Source organism: Oncorhynchus nerka, linkage group LG9a, assembly GCF_034236695.1.
Source record: "Oncorhynchus nerka isolate Pitt River linkage group LG9a, Oner_Uvic_2.0, whole genome shotgun sequence".
Taxonomy (NCBI): Eukaryota; Metazoa; Chordata; class Actinopteri; order Salmoniformes; family Salmonidae; genus Oncorhynchus; species Oncorhynchus nerka.
Window position 1 is genome coordinate 17,384,416 of NC_088404.1, and position 22,416 is coordinate 17,406,831.

Genomic DNA, 22,416 nt, shown 5'->3' on the forward strand with positions numbered 1-22,416 from the left:
CCAGTGGACCAGCCACTTTACAATAGTGCATCTAAATCTTTTAAGGGGGGGTGAGAAGGATTACTTTATCCTATCCTAGGTATTCCTTAAAGAGGTGGGGTTTCAGGTGTCTCCGGAAGGTGGTGATTGGCCCAGTACATCACTGGGGCCAAGATTCCTGCCATCCAGGACTTATATACTAGGCAGTGTCAGAGGACGGCCCAAAACTTTTTCAAGACTCCAGCTACCCAGTCATAGACTGACTGTTCTCTTTGCTACCACACGACAAGCAGTACCAGAGCACCAAGTCTAGGTCCATAAAGCTCCTGAACAGCTTCTGTCCCCAAGCCATAAATCTGCTGAACAATTAATCAAATGGCCACCGGGACTATTTACATTAAACTCCCCCCCTCGTTATTTTATTTTAAAAATTACTTTAGTTTATTTAGCAAATATTTTCTTAACTCTATTTCTTGAATTACATTGTTGGTTAAGGGCTTGTAAGTAAGCATTTCACGGTAAGGTGAATTGACTATACCTGTTGTATTTGGCACGTGACAAATAACTCTTTTATTTGACCGCATCTGTAGGAGTAAGCATTGTGACGGCGCAACACACAGATGTTTATTTAAGTGCCTAATGTTTATGCAGAACCAGGAAAGATGCTTATAATTTTTGTATATAACTGAGCTTTCGGTCAGGCGACCTTCATCAGAGCTGACTAAAAGTCCACTGACAGAAAGCTCCACTATAGTAAAATACATTTGCCTCTCACTGGAAGTGTGTAGAGACTTTTTCCTGTTTCTCCATTTTGCCTTTTGCCTCCTTCATAAATCAGCTTTGGGTGTGCGGTTGATTCAGACGATTATCTATACATTGTTTATGCATACTTGTGTATAGATCAGTGGTTCCCAACCTTTTCCGGTACCAACAACTGAATTTTACTCTGCCCGGAGTTCCCCTGAAGTACCCCCTCGTGTGCATTTAACCAGTAGGCCTGAGGTTTAATGAGTTCTCAAGTACCGCCTGTGGATAGGCCAAGTACCCCCAGGGGTCCTCGTACCCCTTGTTGGGAACCACTGGTTTAGATTATATAATTCATTATACAATATGCCTGTACCATGTTTGAATATAATGGTTTTTAGTGTCTCAACTCATTTTGAGTGGTCCACAATGTGGTTTGTAAATAATCTATCATTTGTATCATTGTGGAGTGACACATGAACTTTGACCAACTCAAACCACTGTTCTGATATCCGCTGTTCCGTGTTGCAGGACTTTTGATTGTTCTTGGAGAAACATGGTGCATTAGAATTGTGTATAAAAGCCTTTGAATTCCTGTAATATGGGCTAATGTGGTTGATGCCACTGGGGGTAATCATTGTAGCTCTATTGTTTCTAATGCCATGGTGGTGTGTATAACACTAACAGTGCTGTGTGTTTCTGTCTCCTCTACAGTAAGCATGTTTCTGAACACCCTGACCCCCAAATTCTACGTGGCTCTGACAGGGACATCCTCCTTGATATCAGGACTCATACTGGTAAGTTGATGATATTATATTCATATTATGACATTTAGCACATTTATCCAAAGCGACTTAGATCAAATGATTCTATTATATTGATAAGATATGAGTGACCGCTCTAACAATGTAAATGCATGTCCTCAAAGATGGAAGGCAGGTGGGAGGAGGCGAGATCAGGTGGGACCATTCTAGCCAATGAGAGGGCAGATGTACATGTCAACAACGGGCACAACTGCGATATAAAATCGTCGACTTTGCCAAAATGCCACGTGTCCACTTTTATATAAGTGCTTTCATAGCAACCTAACAATTACAGAAATTCTATTCAATCAAATATACCGCACTTAGCAATTACATTTTTGTTGGCCAAATTCAACACGCTCTCATTGACCTCTATACAAAAAAATGTGGGTGGAGTAAACCCTCTTGCTTGTGCCTCTTCCTCTCCGCTTACAGTCCAGTGAGTGTATACATTTTAGTATATGATGATCTATGCCATTTAGCAGAAGATTTGTATCCAAAGCAAGATATTTGCAGTACAGGGAGTGCATAGCCTACACTACACTTAAGTATTGTGTGATGCCAGTGGGAATTGATCCCCCAACACTGGTCTTACCCACTGAGCCACACATGACCACCAAGTTGAGCCTCGTGTGTCTGTTGTATGGTGAGAGTGAACTGTGCTACAAGGGTCTTTCTTCCAAAGAAAATGAAAACTAAAAAATAAGAGAGCTACGGTAGCTTTAACTAGCGAACCTCATTCCTCTCTGTGGGTTGGCCAGTTTGTTTAGTTGCCTGGTAACGACGATGAGTCTCATAGGGCTCTTAAGCCTTCATTGTGTCCTATGAATAATTACAGTAGAGATGAGATTATATGTGCCTGGACTGTGATGTGTTAAAATACAGATGGATTCTTGTTATATTAATTACAGTCAGTTGAGACTAAGACGGTTAGGTAATAGGGCATTACTGTATCACCAGGACTAGAAGTAATGTAGACAAGGCAATACCAGTTGTGGATGACTTTCCAGATACAAAGAGTCAAGGATTTTGTATGTGTGTCAGCCAGTGTTGAAATAGAGTTGCGTATTGGGCCCTGTCTTGATTGGGCAATGCTAAAAGAGAACATGTAAGAAAGTGTGCACATTTTTGTGCAGATGCTTTTACTTTCATATTTTAAGAGCATTAGGGCTCTTCGGAAATGAGAAATCCTGTGCTAGCCTGTGTTACATTGCACTTAGTGGCATAATACCAAAAATCAAAGACCCTCTAAGTCGAAGACAGTCCTATCAAACCTATCAGTGGTATGAGTGATGTAACCCAAAGGACATTCAAGTAATTCGACACGGCCCTAAAGACCGTTTTTGGAATAGATCAGTCATACCAATTATACAGTCACATATTGTTTCTCTATGGCCCTGACCCTACTGAATCCTCCCTGAATCAACTGCCTCGTGTTGGTCTCCTGTCAGATATTTGAGTGGTGGTACTTCAGGAAGTACGGTACTTCCTTCATCGAGCAGGTGTCAGTGAGCCACCTGCGCCCTCTGCTGGGCGGCGTGGACAACAGCTCCCCAACCAACTCCAACAGCAGTAACGGAGACGCAGACTCCAACCGACAGAGTGTGTCTGGTAAGACTCCGAGATGTACTATATGGGTAGAGCATTCACTACATATATAGAGCATGCACTAGGTATAGAGCGTTAACTAGATGGAGCATTTACAAACTAGATAAAGCCTTCAGTGAGCGTTCACCAGAGTGTTTACTGTTAGTGACCCAGCTCCTCAGTGAAGTGGCCTGAGACCCTGTGGTTTACTAAAGCCAGATGGAGTATTGTCCCCCGAGATGATATCGGGGAGGGGACTGTGGATCTGTCTCCGTCTGTACGTTAGTCCCACGCGATATCTCAGACAGCACTGGGACGACTTTCAGGGAGCTTGGGTGAATGATGCGTCTTGCCATAGAGATCCGGCACTTGCATAATGACACTGATTGGCCCAAGGCGGAAACTATAGTAATTAACTTAAATCTCTTAGTCACATCTGATATCTCACCCCCCCCCCCTTAAAAGATTTAGATGCACTATTGTAAAGTGGCTGTTCCACTGGATGTCTTAAGGTGAACGCACCAATTTGTAAGTCGCTCTGGATAAGAGCGTCTGCTAAATGACTTAAATGTAAATGTAAATGTAAATATCTCAAGGGGTGGCGCTGCATCATTTGTGGGGGGTGACATGTTTATTGTTGCCTTGTTGGTAGAAGAAAAGACAGCCCAGCTCATCAATAGAGATAACAGATAGAGAATCTGCCTACACATTAGAGCATTTAGGCCTACTACAGACAAATAGAGCATTTAGTACCTTATTGCCTTATCGTTCGCTCCAACACCACTGACAAATCCAGTGTGTGTTTTCGTTGAGTGAAATGGGATTATCTGAGCTGTGTTGAATCAACACTGCATGATTGGTGAAATTGCTTTAGAATGATTTGCGGTTGTAATCCCCATGTCTGGGGAAAGGAGGGGGGTTTTAAGATGGACTGGCTAGTGATGAAGACCTGTGGATTTGGGATGCAGTCTGGTAGTACTGACCTGAAGATTACAGAAGCTATGAAGTTGCCTTACTGTAGTGTAATTTAGTGTAGGAATTTCATGATGTACACTTGATCCCTAACTTGCTCAGGAGTACATTTAGGAGTCTACTTTGTCGGATCCGCCTACAAACCATCCCGAACAATGTCTTTCTCCTCTTGTTCCCTCAGAATGTAAAGTATGGCGAAATCCACTGAATTTATTTCGAGGGGCGGAATATAACCGGTGAGTCACATGATCCCTTCCTCAAGTACCCCTGTTTCTCTCCACATCTCCTCTGTGTTCTTCACTCTTTTCCATACTCTGTCCTGTTCTTCCCTCCTTCCCTCTCTCTGTTTCTCTGCTCTGCTATGTCTGCTCGCTCTCGCTCTCTCACCTCGAGAGAGTAGGTAGTAATGGCTGGGTCTGACATGGTGTCAACAGGCTGAGAGAATCCCTGCCTCACCAGGAGCCCATGTTATTAGATCAGTGCAGCCCTCCCCTTTTCTCTCTCTCCACTTTCTCTCTTTCAACTTAGATCTCTCCACCTCTCTCTTTCATTCTAGATCTCTCCACCTCTCTCTTTCATTCTAGATCTCTCCACCTCTCTCTTTCAACTTAGATCTCTCCACCTCTCTCTTTCATTCTAGATCTCTCCACCTCTCTCTTTCATTCTAGATCTCTCCACCTCTCTCTTTCAACTTAGATCTCTCCACCTCTCTCTTTCATTCTAGATCTCTCCACTTTCTCTCTTTCATTCTAGATCTCTCCACCTCTCTCTTTCATTCTAGATCTCTCCACCTCTCTCTTTCATTCTAGATCTCTCCACCTCTCTCTTTCATTCTAGATCTCTCCACCTCTCTCTTTCATTCTAGATCTCTCCACCTCTCTCTTTCAACTTAGATCTCTCCACCTCTCTCTTTCATTCTAGATCTCTCCACCTCTCTCTTTCATTCTAGATCTCTCCACCTCTCTCTTTCATTCTAGATCTCTCCACCTCTCTCTTTCATTCCAGATCTCTCCACCTCTCTCTTTCATTCTAGATCTCTCCACCTCTCTCTTTCAACTTAGATCTCTCCACCTCTCTCTTTCATTCTAGATCTCTCCACCTCTCTCTTTCATTCTAGATCTCTCCACCTCTCTCTTTCAACTTAGATCTCTCCACCTCTCTCTTTCATTCTAGATCTCTCCACTTTCTCTCTTTCATTCTAGATCTCTCCACCTCTCTCTTTCATTCTAGATCTCTCCACCTCTCTTTCATTCTAGATCTCTCCACCTCTCTCTTTCATTCTAGATCTCTCCACCTCTCTCTTTCATTCTAGATCTCTCCACCTCTCTCTTTCATTCTAGATCTCTCCACCTCTCTCTTTCATTCTAGATCTCTCCACCTCTCTCTTTCATTCTAGATCTCTCCACCTCTCTCTTTCATTCTAGATCTCTCCACTTTCTCTCTTTCATTCTAGATCTCTCCACTTTCTCTCTTTCATTCTAGATCTCTCCACCTCTCTCTTTCATTCTAGATCTCTCCACCTCTCTCTTTCATTCTAGATCTCTCCACCTCTCTCTTTCAACTTAGATCTCTCCACCTCTCTCTTTCATTCTAGATCTCTCCACTTTCTCTCTTTCATTCTAGATCTCTCCACCTCTCTCTTTCATCTAGATCTCTCCACCTCTCTCTTTCATTCTAGATCTCTCCACCTCTCTCTTTCATTCTAGATCTCTCCACCTCTCTCTTTCATTCTAGATCTCTCCACCTCTCTCTTTCAACTTAGATCTCTCCACCTCTCTCTTTCATTCTAGATCTCTCCACCTCTCTCTTTCATTCTAGATCTCTCCACCTCTCTCTTTCATTCTAGATCTCTCCACCTCTCTCTTTCATTCTAGATCTCTCCACCTCTCTCTTTCATTCTAGATCTCTCCACTTTCTCTCTTTCATTCTAGATCTCTCCACTTTCTCTCTTTCATTCTAGATCTCTCCACCTCTCTCTTTCATTCTAGATCTCTCCACTTTCTCTCTTTCATTCTAGATCTCTCCACTTTCTCTCTTTCATTCTAGATCTCTCCACCTCTCTCTTTCATTCTAGATCTCTCCACTTTCTCTCTTTCATTCTAGATCTCTCCACCTCTCTCTTTCATTCTAGATCTCTCCACCTCTCTCTTTAATTCTAGATCTCTCCACCTCTCTCTTTCATTCTAGATCTCTCCACTTTCTCTCTTTCATTCTAGATCTCTCCACTCTCTCTCTTTCATTCTAGATCTCTCCACCTCTCTCTTTCATTCTAGATCTCTCCACCTCTCTCTTTCATTCTAGATCTCTCCACCTCTCTCACTCCCCCCAGACTTTTAGTAGGACCATGAACATTATTTTGACCGTGTGTGTGTGTGTGTCTACCAGGTATACGTGGGTGACGGGCCGAGAGCCACTCACGTATTACGATATGAATCTCTCGGCACAAGACCACCAGACCTTTTTCACATGCGACTCTGACCACCTCCGGCAAGCTGACGCCAGTAAGGAACATGCACACATCGCCCAGAGACACACACATCGCCCAGAGACACACACATCGCCCAGAGACATCGCCCAGAGACGCACACATCGCCCAGAGACGCACACATCGCCCAGAGACACACACATCGGCCAGATCACCCAGAGACACACATATCGCACACATCACCCAGAGACACACACATCGCACACATCACCCAGAGACACACACATCACACACATATCACCGAGAGAGAGGCCCAGAGACGCCCACATCGCCCAGAGACGCCCAGAGACGCCCAGAGACGCCCACATCGCCCAGAGACGTCCACATCGCCCAGAGACGCCCACATCGCCCAGAGACGCCCACATCACACATGTCACCCCGAGACGCACACGTCACCCAGAGACGCACACGTCACCCAGAGACGCACACACACACACACGTCACCCAGAGACGCCCACATCGCCCAGAGACGCCCACATCACACATGTCACCCCGAGACGCACACGTCACCCAGAGACGCACACGTCACCCAGAGACGCACACACACACACACGTCACCCAGAGACGCCCACATCGCCCAGAGACGCACACGTCACCCAGAGACGCACACACACACACACGTCACCCAGAGACGCCCACATCGCCCAGAGACGCCCACATCGCCCAGAGACGCCCAGAGACGCCCACATCGCCCAGAGACGCCCAGAGACGCCCACATCGCCCAGAGACGCCCACATCACACATGTCACCCCGAGACGCACACGTCACCCAGAGACGCACACGTCACCCAGAGACGCACACACACACACACGACGCCCAGAGACGCCCACATCGCCCAGAGACGCCCAGAGACGCCCACATCGCCCAGAGACGCCCAGAGACGCCCACATCGCCCAGAGACGCCCACATCACACATGTCACCCCGAGACGCACACGTCACCCAGAGACGTACACGTCACCCAGAGACGCACACGTCACCCAGAGACGCCCACATCGCCCAGAGACGCCCACATCACACATGTCACCCAGAGACGCACACGTCACCCAGAGACGCACACACACAGCACCCAGAGACGCACACACACAGCACCCAGAGACGCATACACACACACACACAGCATCCAGAGACACACACACAGCACCCAGAGACGCACACACACACACACACAGCACCCAGAGACGCACACACACAGCACCCAGAGACGCATACACACACACACACAGCATCCAGAGACACACACACAGCACCCAGAGACACACACACACACACACACAGCACCCAGAGACACCCACCCAGAGAGACACACACAGAGCACCGAGACACACATACGTCACCCAGAGACACACAGCACCCAGACACACACACATAGCACCTAGAGAAACACCCAGAGACACACACACACACAGCACCCAGAGACACACACACACACAGCACCCAGAGACACACACACCCACATCAACCCGGAGACACGCACACACACACCCAGAGACACCCACATCACCCAGAGAGAGACACACACACACACACACACAGCACCCAGAGACACACACACATAGCACCTAGAGAAGCACCCAGAGACACACACACATAGCACCTAGAGAAACACCCAGAGACACACACACACACACAGCACCCAGAGACACACACACACACAGCACCCAGACACACACACACACACAGAAACCCAGAGACACACACAGCACCCAGAGAGACACACAAAGCACCGAGACACACACGCGCACACACAGCACCCAGAGACGCACACACACAGACACAGCACCCAGACACACAGCACCCAGAGACACACACAAACACACAGCGCCCAGAGACGCACCCAGAGACACACACACACGCACCCAGAGAGACACACACCACACCCTGTCACTCACCCCATCTCCAGGGAGGTGTGATTCATGTTCACAGGTAGTATCGTACCTCTCTGACCTCAATAACACTTACTAATGTGCGTGTGTGTTTTTAGTAATGCAGAAAGCGTGGAGAGAGAGGAACCCACAGGCACGAATCTCTGCTGCACACGAATCCCTGGAACTAGAGGAGTGAGTAGTTCCTTCTTTCACCTACACAGATGCTGTGGAACATGGTTGGCCTCAGTTCACTCATGCATTACTTGAAAATAACCTATTATTTTTCTGAGGAATCTTCAATGAGGTCTCTTCAACTCTTCCTCAATTGAGGTTGTATCAACCCCACCTGTATACTGTTGTATATACAGCCTGACTATAAAGTGTGAGATACACACACACACACACATAACATTTTCACAGCCTTTCAGGATACTTTTTTTAGGGATCTTCCCCTGTTTCTCCCTCCAGCTACACTACATGACCAAAAGTATGTGGACACCTGCTCGTCAAACAAAGTCATGGGCATTAATATGGAGTTGGTCCTCCCTATTGCTGCTGTAACATCCTCCACTCTTCTGGGAAGGCTTTCCACTAGATGTTGGAACATTACTGCAGGGACTTGCTTTCATTCAGCCACAAGAGCATTAGTGAGGCCTGGCTCGCAGTCGGCTTTCCAATTCATCCCAAGGGTGTTCGATGGGGTTGAGGTCAGGGCTCTGTGCAGGCCAGTCAAGTTGTTCCACACCGATCTCGACAAACCATGTCTGCATGGGCCTCGGTTTTTGCACGGGGGCATTGTCATGCTGAAACAGGAAATGGCCCTTCCCCAAACTATTGCCACACAGTTGGAAGCAGAGACTCCACTAGAATGTCATTGTATGCTGTAGCGTTAAGATTTCCCGTCACTGGAACTAAGGGGCCTAGCCCGAACCATTATTCCTCCTCCACCAAACTTTACAGTTGGCACTATGCAGTTGGGCAGGCAACCTACTCCACCAAACCCAGATTCATCCTTCGGACTGCCAGAGGGTGAAGCGTGATTCATCACTCCAGAGAACACGTTTCCACTGCTCCAGAGCTTTACACCACTCCAGCCATCACTTTGGGGCGGCAGGTAGCCTAGTGGTTAGAGCGTTGGGCCAGTAACTGAAAGGTTGCAAGATCAAATCCCAGAGCTGACAAGGTCAAATCTGTCGTTCTGCCCCTGAACAAGGCAGTTAACCCACTGTTCCTAGACCGTCATTGTAAATAAGAATTTGTTCTTAACGGACATGCCTAGTTAAATAAAGGTTACATTTTAAAAAATGTTTAAAAAAAACTTGGCATTCAACAAGCTTACCACTTTACAACTGAGCCGTTGTTGCTCCTAGACGTTTCCACTTCACAATAACAGCACTTACAGTTTACCGCAGCAGCTGACTTGATGACCTGACTTGTTGGAAAGGTGGCATCCTGTCCAACAACATATGGAGATTGCATGGATGTGTGCTCGATTTTATACATCCGAATCCACTCATTTGAAGGGGTGTCCACATACTTTTGTATATATACTCTGTTGTCTTCCTCTTCTGTGTTGTCTTCCCCAAAAATTATTTTCACTCTTTTCCAACTGGTCTGTCTTGTCCTGTTAGCTGTGCAACAGCGTCCATCCTGCTGGCAGAGGAGGAGGCCACCACCATCGTGGAGGCAGAGAAGCTCTTCAAACAGGCCTTGAAGACAGGAGAGGGCTGCTACAGACGCAGCCAACAGCTTCAACACCATGGTGCACAGTACGAGGCACAGCACAGTGAGTAGAGTACAAACAAACACAGCCAAACATACAGTCAAACATACACACAGTTGAACCTACAAACACAGCCAAACATACAGTTGAACCCACACACACACACACACACACACACACAGACAGACAGTCAAACATACACACAGTTGAACCTACACACACAGTCGAAAAGATTACGCATGCACCTGGTTGGAAACACAGACGCACACTCTCAAACACTTACATATGTACGCAAATAAATCTATTAGTGTGTGTGCTCGGATGTGTGTGTGTGTGTGTGTCCATGTGTGTTATACCAACTGAAATAACTTTGCTGCGGTGTTTCTCTCAGGAAGGGACACCAATGTTCTGGTTTACATTAAGAGGAGACTTGCTATGTGCTCTAGAAAGCTGGGCCGAACCAGAGAAGCTGTCAAAATGTTGAGAGATGTAAGTACAGTATACACCAAGCCACCAGGAGGTTACGGACCAATCCCCAATCCTACTGTAGTTCCCACTGAACTTGAATTGTCTGTTAGATCAGCATTGATGTCGGGGGGAACTACGGAGAGGGGGGGACTAGGTGAAAATGTGACTTTGGTAAAAGTTAGGATTTGCCTAATTTTTACATGCCAATGTTTTCAATCACTATACATTCGTATGATAAATGTAACAAAAACATGTAACGAAACAACAGTGGCGGCAGGTAGCCTAGCAGTTAAGAGCATTGGGCCAGTAACTGAAAGGTCGCTGGTTTGAATCCTCGAGCCGACTTTGTAAAAAATCTATCTGTGCCCTTGAGCAAGGCACCTTAATTTGTTCCGCATGTCGCTCTGGTTAAGAGTGTCTGCTAAATGACTGAAATGGAAATGTACAGTATGTTCTGCAGCCTCAGAACATAAGAGGTCTGGGGAAGTGGTTGGAGGTAGCCTGGTCCCACATCTGCTGCTGTCACGTCATCTCTTATTGCCATGACAATTTTGCAAGACAGAGCAAATAGGTCTGGCACCAGGCTAGGTTTGAGGCTGTGTGGGACTGGGCAGGGTTACTAAAGTCTGACTGTTGTTTCACTGCCTGTCTGGTATTACATGTAACAACAGTTGTATGTTTTCCAGTTAATGAAGGAGTTCCCTCTCCTCAGTATGTTCAATATCCATGAGAACCTGCTGGAGTCGCTGCTAGAGCTGCAGAACTACGCAGACGTACAGGCCGTACTAGCCAAGTACGACGGTAAGACACACACACCTCTTAAAGTGAAAAAAGTTCAACATTAACTGTTGCTCATTGGTCCATGACCAGACATTCAAGAGACACCTCTGCAGTGCTAACAGTGTCACTGTGATTTTATTTCTGGAGATGAGACATAAGTTTGAATGACAGACATTACATAACAAAAGTCATCAAATACAAACCATTAGAAAATAAAGTCTACATCCAACCATTACCATATGACTTAAAGTAAAATGAGACTGTATTCTAGTGAAATCCTGTAAACCCTCCAATACCTTCAGTAAAAACCCTTAGGGGCCCTATTCCTTCCCTGTTTAGTGTAAATGTATTCTAGTTAAGTGGAGGAGAAAGAACACTGTTGATATGTGCTTTGTCTCCCCACAGATATTAGTTTACCCAAATCAGCAACAATATGCTACACAGCAGCCTTGCTCAAAGCCAGGGCGGTATCAGACAAGTGAGTATCCTTTTACTACTGTTACAATGGCACCAAGTGGTTCACATACCTGAAGTAGTATTTAGAAGTTAGCCTGGGGATATTCGTGTGACAGAGAGAATGATATTGAGTGATTCTGTTTTGAAATGGGTTAGGTCATTTTAAAACACCTAGATATCCTAGTTCTGCGTATAAGACTGAGAGGATTCCATTTATCTTAGCATAGTAGCCCCTATGACTGCAGGTACACACACACTACACTTTCAGATACACTCAATGACCCACATTCTTACACACACACACTGGTGTCCCGTGTTCCCCATGCAGGTTCTCTCCAGAGGCAGCGTCGAGGCGAGGGTTGAGTACAGCAGAGATGAATGCTGTAGAAGCCATACACAGAGCTGTGGAGTTCAACCCACACGTTCCCAAAGTAAGACACAACAATGGAGCTACATACGTAACACTGTGTCGTGTCTTTACTATCATTAACTGAAGACTTATAGTTTTTATCAAAGATTCTCTGTAATTAGTTTTTACGCGATTAGACTGATTAATTATGTAACTGTAATTACTAGGAAGTCGGGGCACCAAGGAAAAATATTCAGGTTACAAAGTTTCCTAAAATAACTTTTTAGATATTTTATCTGATCAATTAGTCTTCGAATTAATTAATTATTTACTTTACCTCACGTTAGTCTCATTCCAAACATCGTAAATAGTTGGTTATCTGCACGAACCCAGTCTTCACTATGAGCCATCCATACATCAATTGTATTTAATCATTTATTTATTACTAACTAAGTAATTCACAGAAATGCATAAACAAACAAACAAACAAGGTCAATGTGGTTACATGAAATGAGAATGTGCCCTGGGCTAAACCGGCATGGCGGCTTGTTAGACAAAAGGGGAAGTGGGGGTCGACTAAGAAGTCACTACAGAGTTAATAATTATAACAAATGAAATGCTAATCCTTTGCACATGAACGCTCACTCACTCGGAAACAATTGCAATCAATATATATATTTACGCTCAGTGTGTCGTCTTGATCGCTGGTGAAAAGTTCATTTATTTTGTAGAATCGTCCATCTCTCTCCCTTTCTCTTTCGGGTTGTAGTTAGAGGGGATTGTTCAGAGTGACATTCGTTATAGAACGGGTGTTTCGGTGGTTGTCTTCTTCGCGTTCAATGATACCGAATTCCTAGCTGCAGACTAGTAATTAATATCAAAGACTTGTTCTTATTCTGTCAGTATCGATAGTCTAAGAGTTTAACCACGTGGTATGGTTAAAAGATTCAGCAATGGTCTACAACCTTTGTCCTCCTAATGGAGAAAAACATGGTCTGAAACCTTTAGCCATCTCGTCATTGAGGTAAGCTCGGTCTGCTGATCGAAAACCAGAGTGGGGGTTTTATTCGGAAGGGCCGAAGAGGGCTGTCCCAGGATGTCTGACCCTAACTGGGCTCAGGGGCGGTCCTCTGATTTAGTTCAAATCAAAAGGGAATTGTATTCTTCTTCATTAAACAGTCCATAATCATATTACACAATTATACAAACAGTATCACACTCACTCATTCATCTTATACAACAATAAGATGTAAACCTCATATCTGAGGCTATTATATAAACAGTGTTATGGTAATGTGGCCACACCGTCTCCCATGAGCTTCCCCAAGTTGTGCCAAACGCACCAGTTCGTAGCTGGATTCTTCACCGATCTTTTATACTTTCTCCGGAACATGAAATTTGTTCGTACCTCAAGTTCTGTGAGTTGGAAGAAATTCCTTTGTGCTCCATGAAAATCTACTCTCTGTATACTGTGTGTCCACGAGGAGGTCTTCTCAGGAATTTACGACCTCTGGCCACAGCAGCCTAGTTGAAGGAGGCAAGGGGGAGGCAGGGAGAGGAGGATGGGGTTGCTATACCCAAAGAGGCCAACGTCATGACAACCGCTAGTAGCATTACTACAGTGGTTGCTCCACTAAAAGTTTTGCGATTATGCTGCGGGATTTAGAGGTAATTTGTGGTTTAGTACGATACCCTGCGTCACCACTTAATTTCTCCAGACCAGCGCAAGGACAGTTAAAGCACTGATTATGATTTTGGGTCCTACTGTGTCTCTGACAATGAATGGGCGACATAAACCTAAATAGAAAATAATACTTGTGTACGACTTCAATATTACTTACTAAAACTGCTGTTACACTAAGGTTTTTAATCATTTTATTTTGGTCTTACTGTAGTACTGTAGGCCACTCCCAACTGGGCATGCTGTACAGTGCCTGAGTGGTGCAACGGTCTAAGACAGATGCTGGTCCAATACCCGTGCCGGCCTTGACTGGGAGACCCATGAGGTTTCTCTCCCTCTAAAAACAGAAATAAATCATTCTAAAAAAAACTAATTAGCTTTATTTACAAATTAGTAACAATGTGTCACACCATGTTCAAGAATGGACTTTTTCTTGCTAATTTTACGTTATTTTACAACTAAATCATCTCCAAAATATTGTTATTTTTTAAACAAAGCGATTATTATTGTTATTTTATTATTATTATTAATTTAGAATGATATAAAAGCTTGTTGGATATTCTCACAGATATATTATTAACCCTGTAATTAGCAGGACAATATACGTTTTTCATATTGTTCATGGCTCCTGAGTGGTACACAATGGGATTGCCTTGCAGTTCTCCAGCTTTATCCACTGAAAGCGTTCAAGGCACGAGGGCAGGGGGCACGGGATGGGCCGCAGAGCCACGCACAGAAGACGGACCTAGCCCATGGGGAAGGGAAGAGGAGGGAGGGGGTGGACCCCCACTTTGTCACACTGGGTAGGACAGAGCAACACTTTAAGGGGCATTGCACTAGTAATGGAGCTGACTAGGGAAACATTCCCTCTGTTCTAAGTGCCAGTCTGCACGTTCAAACTAAAACAATGGAACTAATAATGGAGCTGACTGGGGAAACTTTCCCTCTGTTCTAAGTGCCAGTCTGCACGTTCAAACTAAAACAATGTAACTAATAATGGAGCTGACTGGGGAAACTTTCCCTCTGTTCTAAGTGCCAGTCTGCACGTTCAAACTAAAACAATGGAACTAATAATGGAGCTGACCAGGGAAACTTTCCCTCTGTTCTAAGTGCCAGTCTGCACGTTCAAACTAAACCAATGTAACTAATAATGGAGCTGACCAGGGAAACTTTCCCTCTGTTCTAAGTGCCAGTCTGCACGTTCAAACTAAAACAATGGAACTAATAATGGCATCTTTATGCTTTCATTAATAAAATAATGATAAAAATACTCTTTCAAAATGCAGATGTTTATTTATTTAGTTATGGATCCATAACGAATTACTATGGGAAAAGAATATCACTGAATTACAGAAATATTGGAACAAAGTTGTTTAATGAATGTAAACAACTTGTTGCTTACTAGAAAATACTCCTTCAAACACATATGGTCACGTTGTACAGCACCATTATGGCTATTCGCAGGTAGCTGGACAATAGACTTGCCTAGAAGGAGGGTAGGGGGAGAATTCTATCATCAAATGTATTTCTTATTTAGGTTGGCTGTATCACAACTGGTTGTGATTGGTTGCAATTTCAGTTGTTTAATCCCACAGTCAACTTAGTGTATGTAAACTTCTGACCCACTGGAATTGTGATACAGTGAATTATAAGTGAAGTAATCTTTGTCTGTAAACAATTGTTGGAAAAATTACCTGTCATGCACAAGGTAGATGTCCTAAATGAATTGCCAAAACTATAGTTTGTTGAAAAACGAGTTTTAATGACTCCAAGTGTATGTAAACTTCTGACTTCAACTGTACTACTACTACTACTGTAGCACCACTATGATGACGACTCCTACTGTAGAACCCGTTACTACTACTACTACTACTACTACTACTACTACTACTGTAGCACCACTACGACAACGACTCCTACTGTAGAACCTGTTACTACTACTACTACTACTGTAGCACCACTATGACGACGACTCCTACTGTAGAACCCGTTACTACTACTACTACTACAGCACCACCACGACGACTCCTACTGTAGCACCACCACGACGACTCCTACTGTAGAACCCGTTACTACTACTACTACTACTGTAGCACCACTATGACAACGACTCCTACTGTAGAACCTGTTACTACTACTACTACTACCACTACTACTGTAGCACCACTATGACGACGACTCCTACTGTAGAACCCGTTACTACTACTACTACTACTACTACTGTAGCACCACTATGACGACGACTCCTACTGTAGAACCCATTACTACTACTACTACTGTAGCACCACTATGACGACGACTCCTACTGTAGAACCCGTTACTACTACTACTACTGTAGCACCACGACGACGACGACTCCTACTGTAGAACCCATTATTACTACTACTACTACTACTACTACTACTGTAGCACCACTATGATGACGACGACTCCTACTGTAGAACCCATTACTACTACTACTACTACTACTGTAGCACCACCACGACGACTCCTACTGTAGAACCCGTTACTACTACTACTACTGTAGTAGGGGGGGTTACTTTATCCTATCCTAGGTATTCCTTAAAGAGGTGGGGTTTCAGGTGTCTCCGGAAGGTGGTGATTGACTCCGCTGTCCTGGCGTCGTGAGGGAGTTTGTTCCACCATTGGGGGGCCAGAGCAGCGAACAGTTTTGACTGGGCTGAGCGGGAACTGTACTTCCTCAGTGGTAGGGAGGCGAGCAGGCCAGAGGTGGATGAACGCAGTGCCCTTGTTTGGGTGTAGGGCCTGATCAGAGCCTGGAGGTACTGAGGTGCCGTTCCCCTCACAGCTCCGTAGGCAAGCACCATGGTCTTGTAGCGGATGCGAGCTTCAACTGGAAGCCAGTGGAGAGAGCGGAGGAGCGGGGTGACGTGAGAGAACTTGGGAAGGTTAAACACCAGATGGGCTGCGGCGTTCTGGAAGAGTTGTAGGGGTTTAATGGCACAGGCAGGGAGCCCAGCCAACAGCGAGTTGCAGTAATCCAGACGGGAGATGACGAGTGCCTGGATTAGGACCTGCGCCGCTTCCTGTGTGAGGCAGGGTCGTACTCTGCGGATGTTGTAGAGCATGAACCTACAAGAACGGGCCACCGCCTTGATGTTAGTTGAGAACGACAGGGTGTTGTCCAGGATCACGCCAAGGTTCTTAGCGCTCTGGGAGGAGGACACAATGGAGTTGTCAACCGTGATGGCGAGATCATGGAACGGGCAGTCCTTCCCCGGGAGGAAGAGCAGCTGCGTCTTGCCGAGGTTCAGCTTGAGGTGGTGATCCGTCATCCACACTGATATGTCTGCCAGACATGCAGAGATGCGATTCGCCACCTGGTCATCAGAAGGGGGAAAGGAGAAGATTAATTGTGTGTCGTCTGCATAGCAATGATAGGAGAGACCATGTGAGGTTATGACAGAGCCAAGTGACTTGGTGTATAGCGAGAATAGGAGAGGGCCTAGAACAGAGCCCTGGGGACACCAGTGGTGAGAGCACGTGGTGTGGAGACGGATTCTCGCCACGCCACCTGGTAGGAGCGACCTGTCAGGTAGGACGCAATCCAAGCGTGGGCCGCGCCGAGAGATGCCCAACTCGGAGAGGGTGGAGAGGAGGATCTGATGGTTCACAGTATCGAAGGCAGCCGATAGGTCTAGAAGGATGAGAGCAGAGGAGAGAGAGTTAGCTTTAGCAGTGCGGAGCGCCTCCGTGATACAGAGAAGAGCAGTCTCAGTTGAATGACTAGTCTTGAAACCTGACTGATTTGGATCAAGAAGGTCATTCTGAGAGAGATAGCGGGAGAGCTGGCCAAGGACGGCACGTTCAAGAGTTTTGGAGAGAAAAGAAAGAAGGGATACTGGTCTGTAGTTGTTGACATCGGAGGGATCGAGTGTACGTTTTTCAGAAGGGGTGCAACTCTCGCTCTCTTGAAGACGGAAGGGACGTAGCCAGCGGTCAGGGATGAGTTGATGAGCGAGGTGAGGTAAGGGAGAAGGTCTCCGGAAATGGTCTGGAGAAGAGAGGAGGGGATAGGGTCAAGCGGGCAGGTTGTTGGGCGGCCGGCCGTCACAAGACGCAAGATTTCATCTGGAGAGAGAGGGAGAAAGAGGTCAGAGCACAGGGTAGGGCAGTGTGAGCAGAACCAGCGGTGTCGTTTGACTTAGCAAACGAGGATCGGATGTCGTCGACCTTCTTTTCAAAATGGTTGACGAAGTCATCTGCAGAGAGGAAGGAGGGGGAGGAGGATTCAGGAGGGAGGAGAAGGTTGCAAAGAGCTTCCTAGGGTTAGAGGCAGATGCTTGGAATTTAGAGTGGTAGAAAGTGGCTTTAGCAGCAGAGAGAAGAGGAAAATGTAGAGAGGAGGGAGTGAAAGGATGTCAGGTCCGCAGGGAGGCGGGTTTTCCTCCATTTCCGCTCGGCTGCCCGGAGCCCTGTTCTGTGAGCTCGCAATGAGTCGTCGAGCCACGGAGCGGGAGGGGAGGACCGAGCCGGCCTGGAGGATAGGGGACATAGAGAGTCAAAGGATGCAGAAAGGGAGGAGAGGAGGGTTGAGGAGGCAGAATCAGGAGATAGGTTGGAGAAGGTTTGAGCAGAGGGAAGAGATGATAGGATGGAAGAGGAGAGAGTAGCGGGGGAGAGAGAGCGAAGGTTGGGACGGCGTGATACCATCCGAGTAGGGGCAGTGTGGGAGGTGTTGGATGAGAGCGAGAGGGAAAAGGATACAAGGTAGTGGTCGGAGACTTGGAGGGGAGTTGCATCCAGGCAGAAGTTTGCATCCTGTAGCTCCAACTCCAAAAAGTTCTGGGACACTGTGAAGTCCATGGAGAACAAGAGTACCTCCTCCCAGCTGCCCACTGCACTGAGGCTAGGTAACACGGTCTCCACCGATAAATCCACGATTATCGAAAGCTTCAATAAGCACTTCTCAACGGCTGGCCATGCCTTCCGCCTGGCTACTCCAACCTCGGCCAACAGCTCCGCCCCCCCCCGCAGCTCCTCGCCCAAGCCTCTCCAGGTTCTCCTTTACCCAAATCCAGATAGCAGATGTTCTGAAAGAGCTGCAAAACCTAGACCCGTACAAATCAGCTGGGCTTGACAATCTGGACCCTCTATTTCTGAAACTATCTGCCGCCATTGTCGCAACCCCTATTACCAGCCTGTTCAACCTCTCTTTCATATCGTCTGAGATCCCCAAGGATTGGAAAGCTGCCGCAGTCATCCCCCTCTTCAAAGGGAGACACCCTGGACCCAAACTGCTATAGACCTATATCCATCCTGCCCTGCCTATCTAAGGTCTTCGAAAGCCAAGTCAACAAACAGGTCACTGACCATCTCGAATCCCACCGTACCTTCTCCGCTGTGCAATCTGGTTTCCGAGCCGGTCACGGGTGCACCTCAGCCACGCTCAAGGTACTAAACGATATCATAACCGCCATCGATAAAAGACAGTACTGTGCAGCCGTCTTCATCGACCTCGCCAAGGCTTTCGACTCTGTCAATCACCATATTCTTATCGGCAGACTCAATAGCCTCGGTTTCTCGGATGACTGCCTTGCCTGGTTCACCAATTACTTTGCAGACAGAGTTCAGTGTGTCAAATCGGAGGGCATGCTGTCCGGTCCTCTGGCAGTCTCTATGGGGTGCCACAGGGTTCAATTCTCGGGCCGACTCTTTTCTCTGTATATATCAATGATGTTGCTCTTGCTGCGGGCGATTCCCTGATCCACCTCTACGCAGACGACACCATTCTATATACTTTCGGCCCGTCATTGGACACTGTGCTATCTAACCTCCAAACGAGCTTCAATGCCATACAGCACTCCTTCCGTGGCCTCCAACTGCTCTTAAACGAGTAAAACCAAATGCATGCTTTTCAACCGATCGCTGCCTGCACCCGCATGCCCGACTAGCATCACCACCCTGGATGGTTCCGACCTTGAATATGTGGACATCTATAAGTACCTAGGTGTCTGGCTAGACTGCAAACTCTCCTTCCAGACTCATCAAACATCTCCAATCGAAAATCAAATCAAGAGTCGGCTTTCTATTCCGCAACAAAGCCTCCTTCACTCACGCCGCCAAGCTTACCCTAGTAAAACTGACTATCCTACCGATCCTCGATTTCGGCGATGTCATCTACAAAATGGCTTCCAACACTCTACTCAGCAAACTGGATGCAGTCTATCATAGTGCCATCCGTTTTGTCACCAAAGCACCTTATACCACCCACCACTGCGACTTGTATGCTCTAGTCGGCTGGCCCTCGCTACATATTCGTCGCCAGACCCACTGGCTCCAGGTCATCTACAAGTCCATGCTAGGTAAAGCTCCGCCTTATCTCAGTTCACTGGTCACGATGGCAACACCCATCCGTAGCACACGCTCCAGCAGGTGTATCTCACTGATCATCCCTAAAGCCAACACCTCATTTGGCCGCCTCTCGTTCCAGTACTCTGCTGCCTGTGACTGGAATGAACTGCAAAAATATCTGAAGTTGGAGACTTTTATCTCCCTCACCAACTTCAAACATCAGCTATCCGAGCAGCTAACCGATCGCTGCAGCTGTACATAGTCTATTGGTAAATAGCCCACCCATTTTCACCTACCTCATCCCCATACTGTTTTTATACTGTTTTTTTATTTTATTTATTTATTTACCTTTCTGCTCTTTTGCACACCAATATCTCTACCTGTACATGACCATCTGATCATTTATCACCCCAGTGTTAATCTGCAAAATTGTATTATTCGCCTACCTCATGCCTTTTGCACACATTGTATATAGACTGCCCATTTTTTTTTCTACTGTGTTATTGACTTGTTAATTGCTTACTCCATGTGTAACTCTGTGTTGTCTGTTCACACTGCTATGCTTTATCTTGGCCAGGTCGCAGTTGCAAATGAGAACTTGTTCTCAACTAGCCTACCTGGTTAAATAAAGGTGAAATAAAAAAATAAAAAAATGAGGTTAGTGGAAGAACAGCATCTAGTAAAGATGAGGTCGAGCGTATTTCCTGCCTTGTGAGTAGGGGGGGAAGGTGAGAGGGTGAGGTCAAAAGAGGAGAGGAGTGGAAAGAAGGAGGCAGAGAGGAATGAGTCAAAGGTAGACGTGGGGAGGTTAAAGTCGCCCAGAACTGTGAGAGGTGAGCCGTCCTCAGGAACTCCTACTGTAGAACCTGTTACTACTACTACTACTACTACCACTACTACTACTACTGTAGCACCACTATGACAACGACTCCTACTGTAGAACCCGTTACTACTACTACTACTACTGTAGCACCACTATGACGACGACTCCTACTGTAGAACCCATTACTACTACTACTACTGTAGCACCACTATGACGACGACTCCTACTATAGAACCCGTTACTACTACTACTACTGTAGCACCACGACGACGACGACTCCTACTGTAGAACCCATTATTACTACTACTACTACTACTACTACTACTACTGTAGCACCACTACGATGACGACGACTCCTACTGTAGAACCCATTACTACTACTACTACTACTACTACTGTAGCACCACTACGACGACTCCTACTGTAGAACCCATTACTACTACTACTACTACTACTGTAGCACCACTACGACGACTCCTACTGTAGAACCCATTACTACTACTACTACTACTACTACTGTAGAACCACTATGACGACGACGACTCCTACTGTAGAACCCATTACTATTACTGCTACTGTAGAACCTACTACTACTACTACTACTACTACTACTGTAGAACCCGTTACTACTACTACTACTACTACTACTGTAGCACCACCACGACGACTCCTACTGTAGCACCACCACGACGACTCCTACTGTAGAACCCGTTACTACTACTACTACTACTACTACTGTAGCACCACTACGACAACGACTCCTACTGTAGAACCTGTTACTACTACTACTACTACTACTACTACTGTAGCACCACTATGACGACGACTCCTACTGTAAAACCCGTTACTACTACTACTACTACTACTACTGTAGCACCACCACGACGACTCCTACTGTAGCACCACCACGACGACTCCTACTGTAGAACCCGTTACTACTACTACTACTACTACTACTGTAGCACCACTACGACAACGACTCCTACTGTAGAACCTGTTACTACTACTACTACTACTACTACTACTACTGTAGCACCACTATGACGACGACTCCTACTGTAAAACCCGTTACTACTACTACTACTACTGTAGCACCACCACGACGACTCCTACTGTAGCACCACCACGACGACTCCTACTGTAGAACCCGTTACTACTACTACTACTACTACTACTACTACTACTGTAGCACCACTACGATGACGACGACTCCTACTGTAGAACCCATTACTACTACTACTACTACTACTACTACTGTAGCACCACTACGACGACTCCTACTGTAGAACCCATTACTACTACTACTACTACTACTACTACTGTAGCACCACTACGACGAGGACGACTCCTACTGTAGAATCCACTACTATTACTACTACTGTAGA

General features: G+C 46.1%; 1 protein-coding gene across 8 annotated transcripts in view; it reads left to right on the top strand.

Annotated features, from left to right (window-relative positions):
* LOC115133973 (suppressor of tumorigenicity 7 protein homolog) overlaps positions 1 to 22,416 on the top strand; it is a 96,581-nt gene that overhangs the window by 65,006 nt on the left and 9,159 nt on the right. For 5 of the 8 annotated variants that reach the window (XM_029667447.2, XM_065022373.1, XM_065022374.1 and 2 more), the window contains exons 2-5: positions 1,438 to 1,520; positions 2,978 to 3,137; positions 4,267 to 4,321; positions 6,471 to 8,046. In XM_029667447.2, the coding sequence (XP_029523307.2) occupies positions 1,443 to 1,520; positions 2,978 to 3,137; positions 4,267 to 4,321; positions 6,471 to 7,947 (1,770 nt within the window). In that variant the 5' untranslated portion in view covers positions 1,438 to 1,442 and the 3' untranslated portion in view covers positions 7,948 to 8,046. Of the gene's footprint in view, positions 1 to 1,437; positions 1,521 to 2,977; positions 3,138 to 4,266; positions 4,322 to 6,470; positions 8,047 to 8,552; positions 8,629 to 10,067; positions 10,223 to 10,550; positions 10,649 to 11,313; positions 11,429 to 11,812; positions 11,886 to 12,191; positions 12,295 to 22,416 lie in introns of those variants that run through there. The other 3 variants (XM_029667443.2, XM_029667442.2, XM_029667444.2) reach the window with 1 other exon arrangement.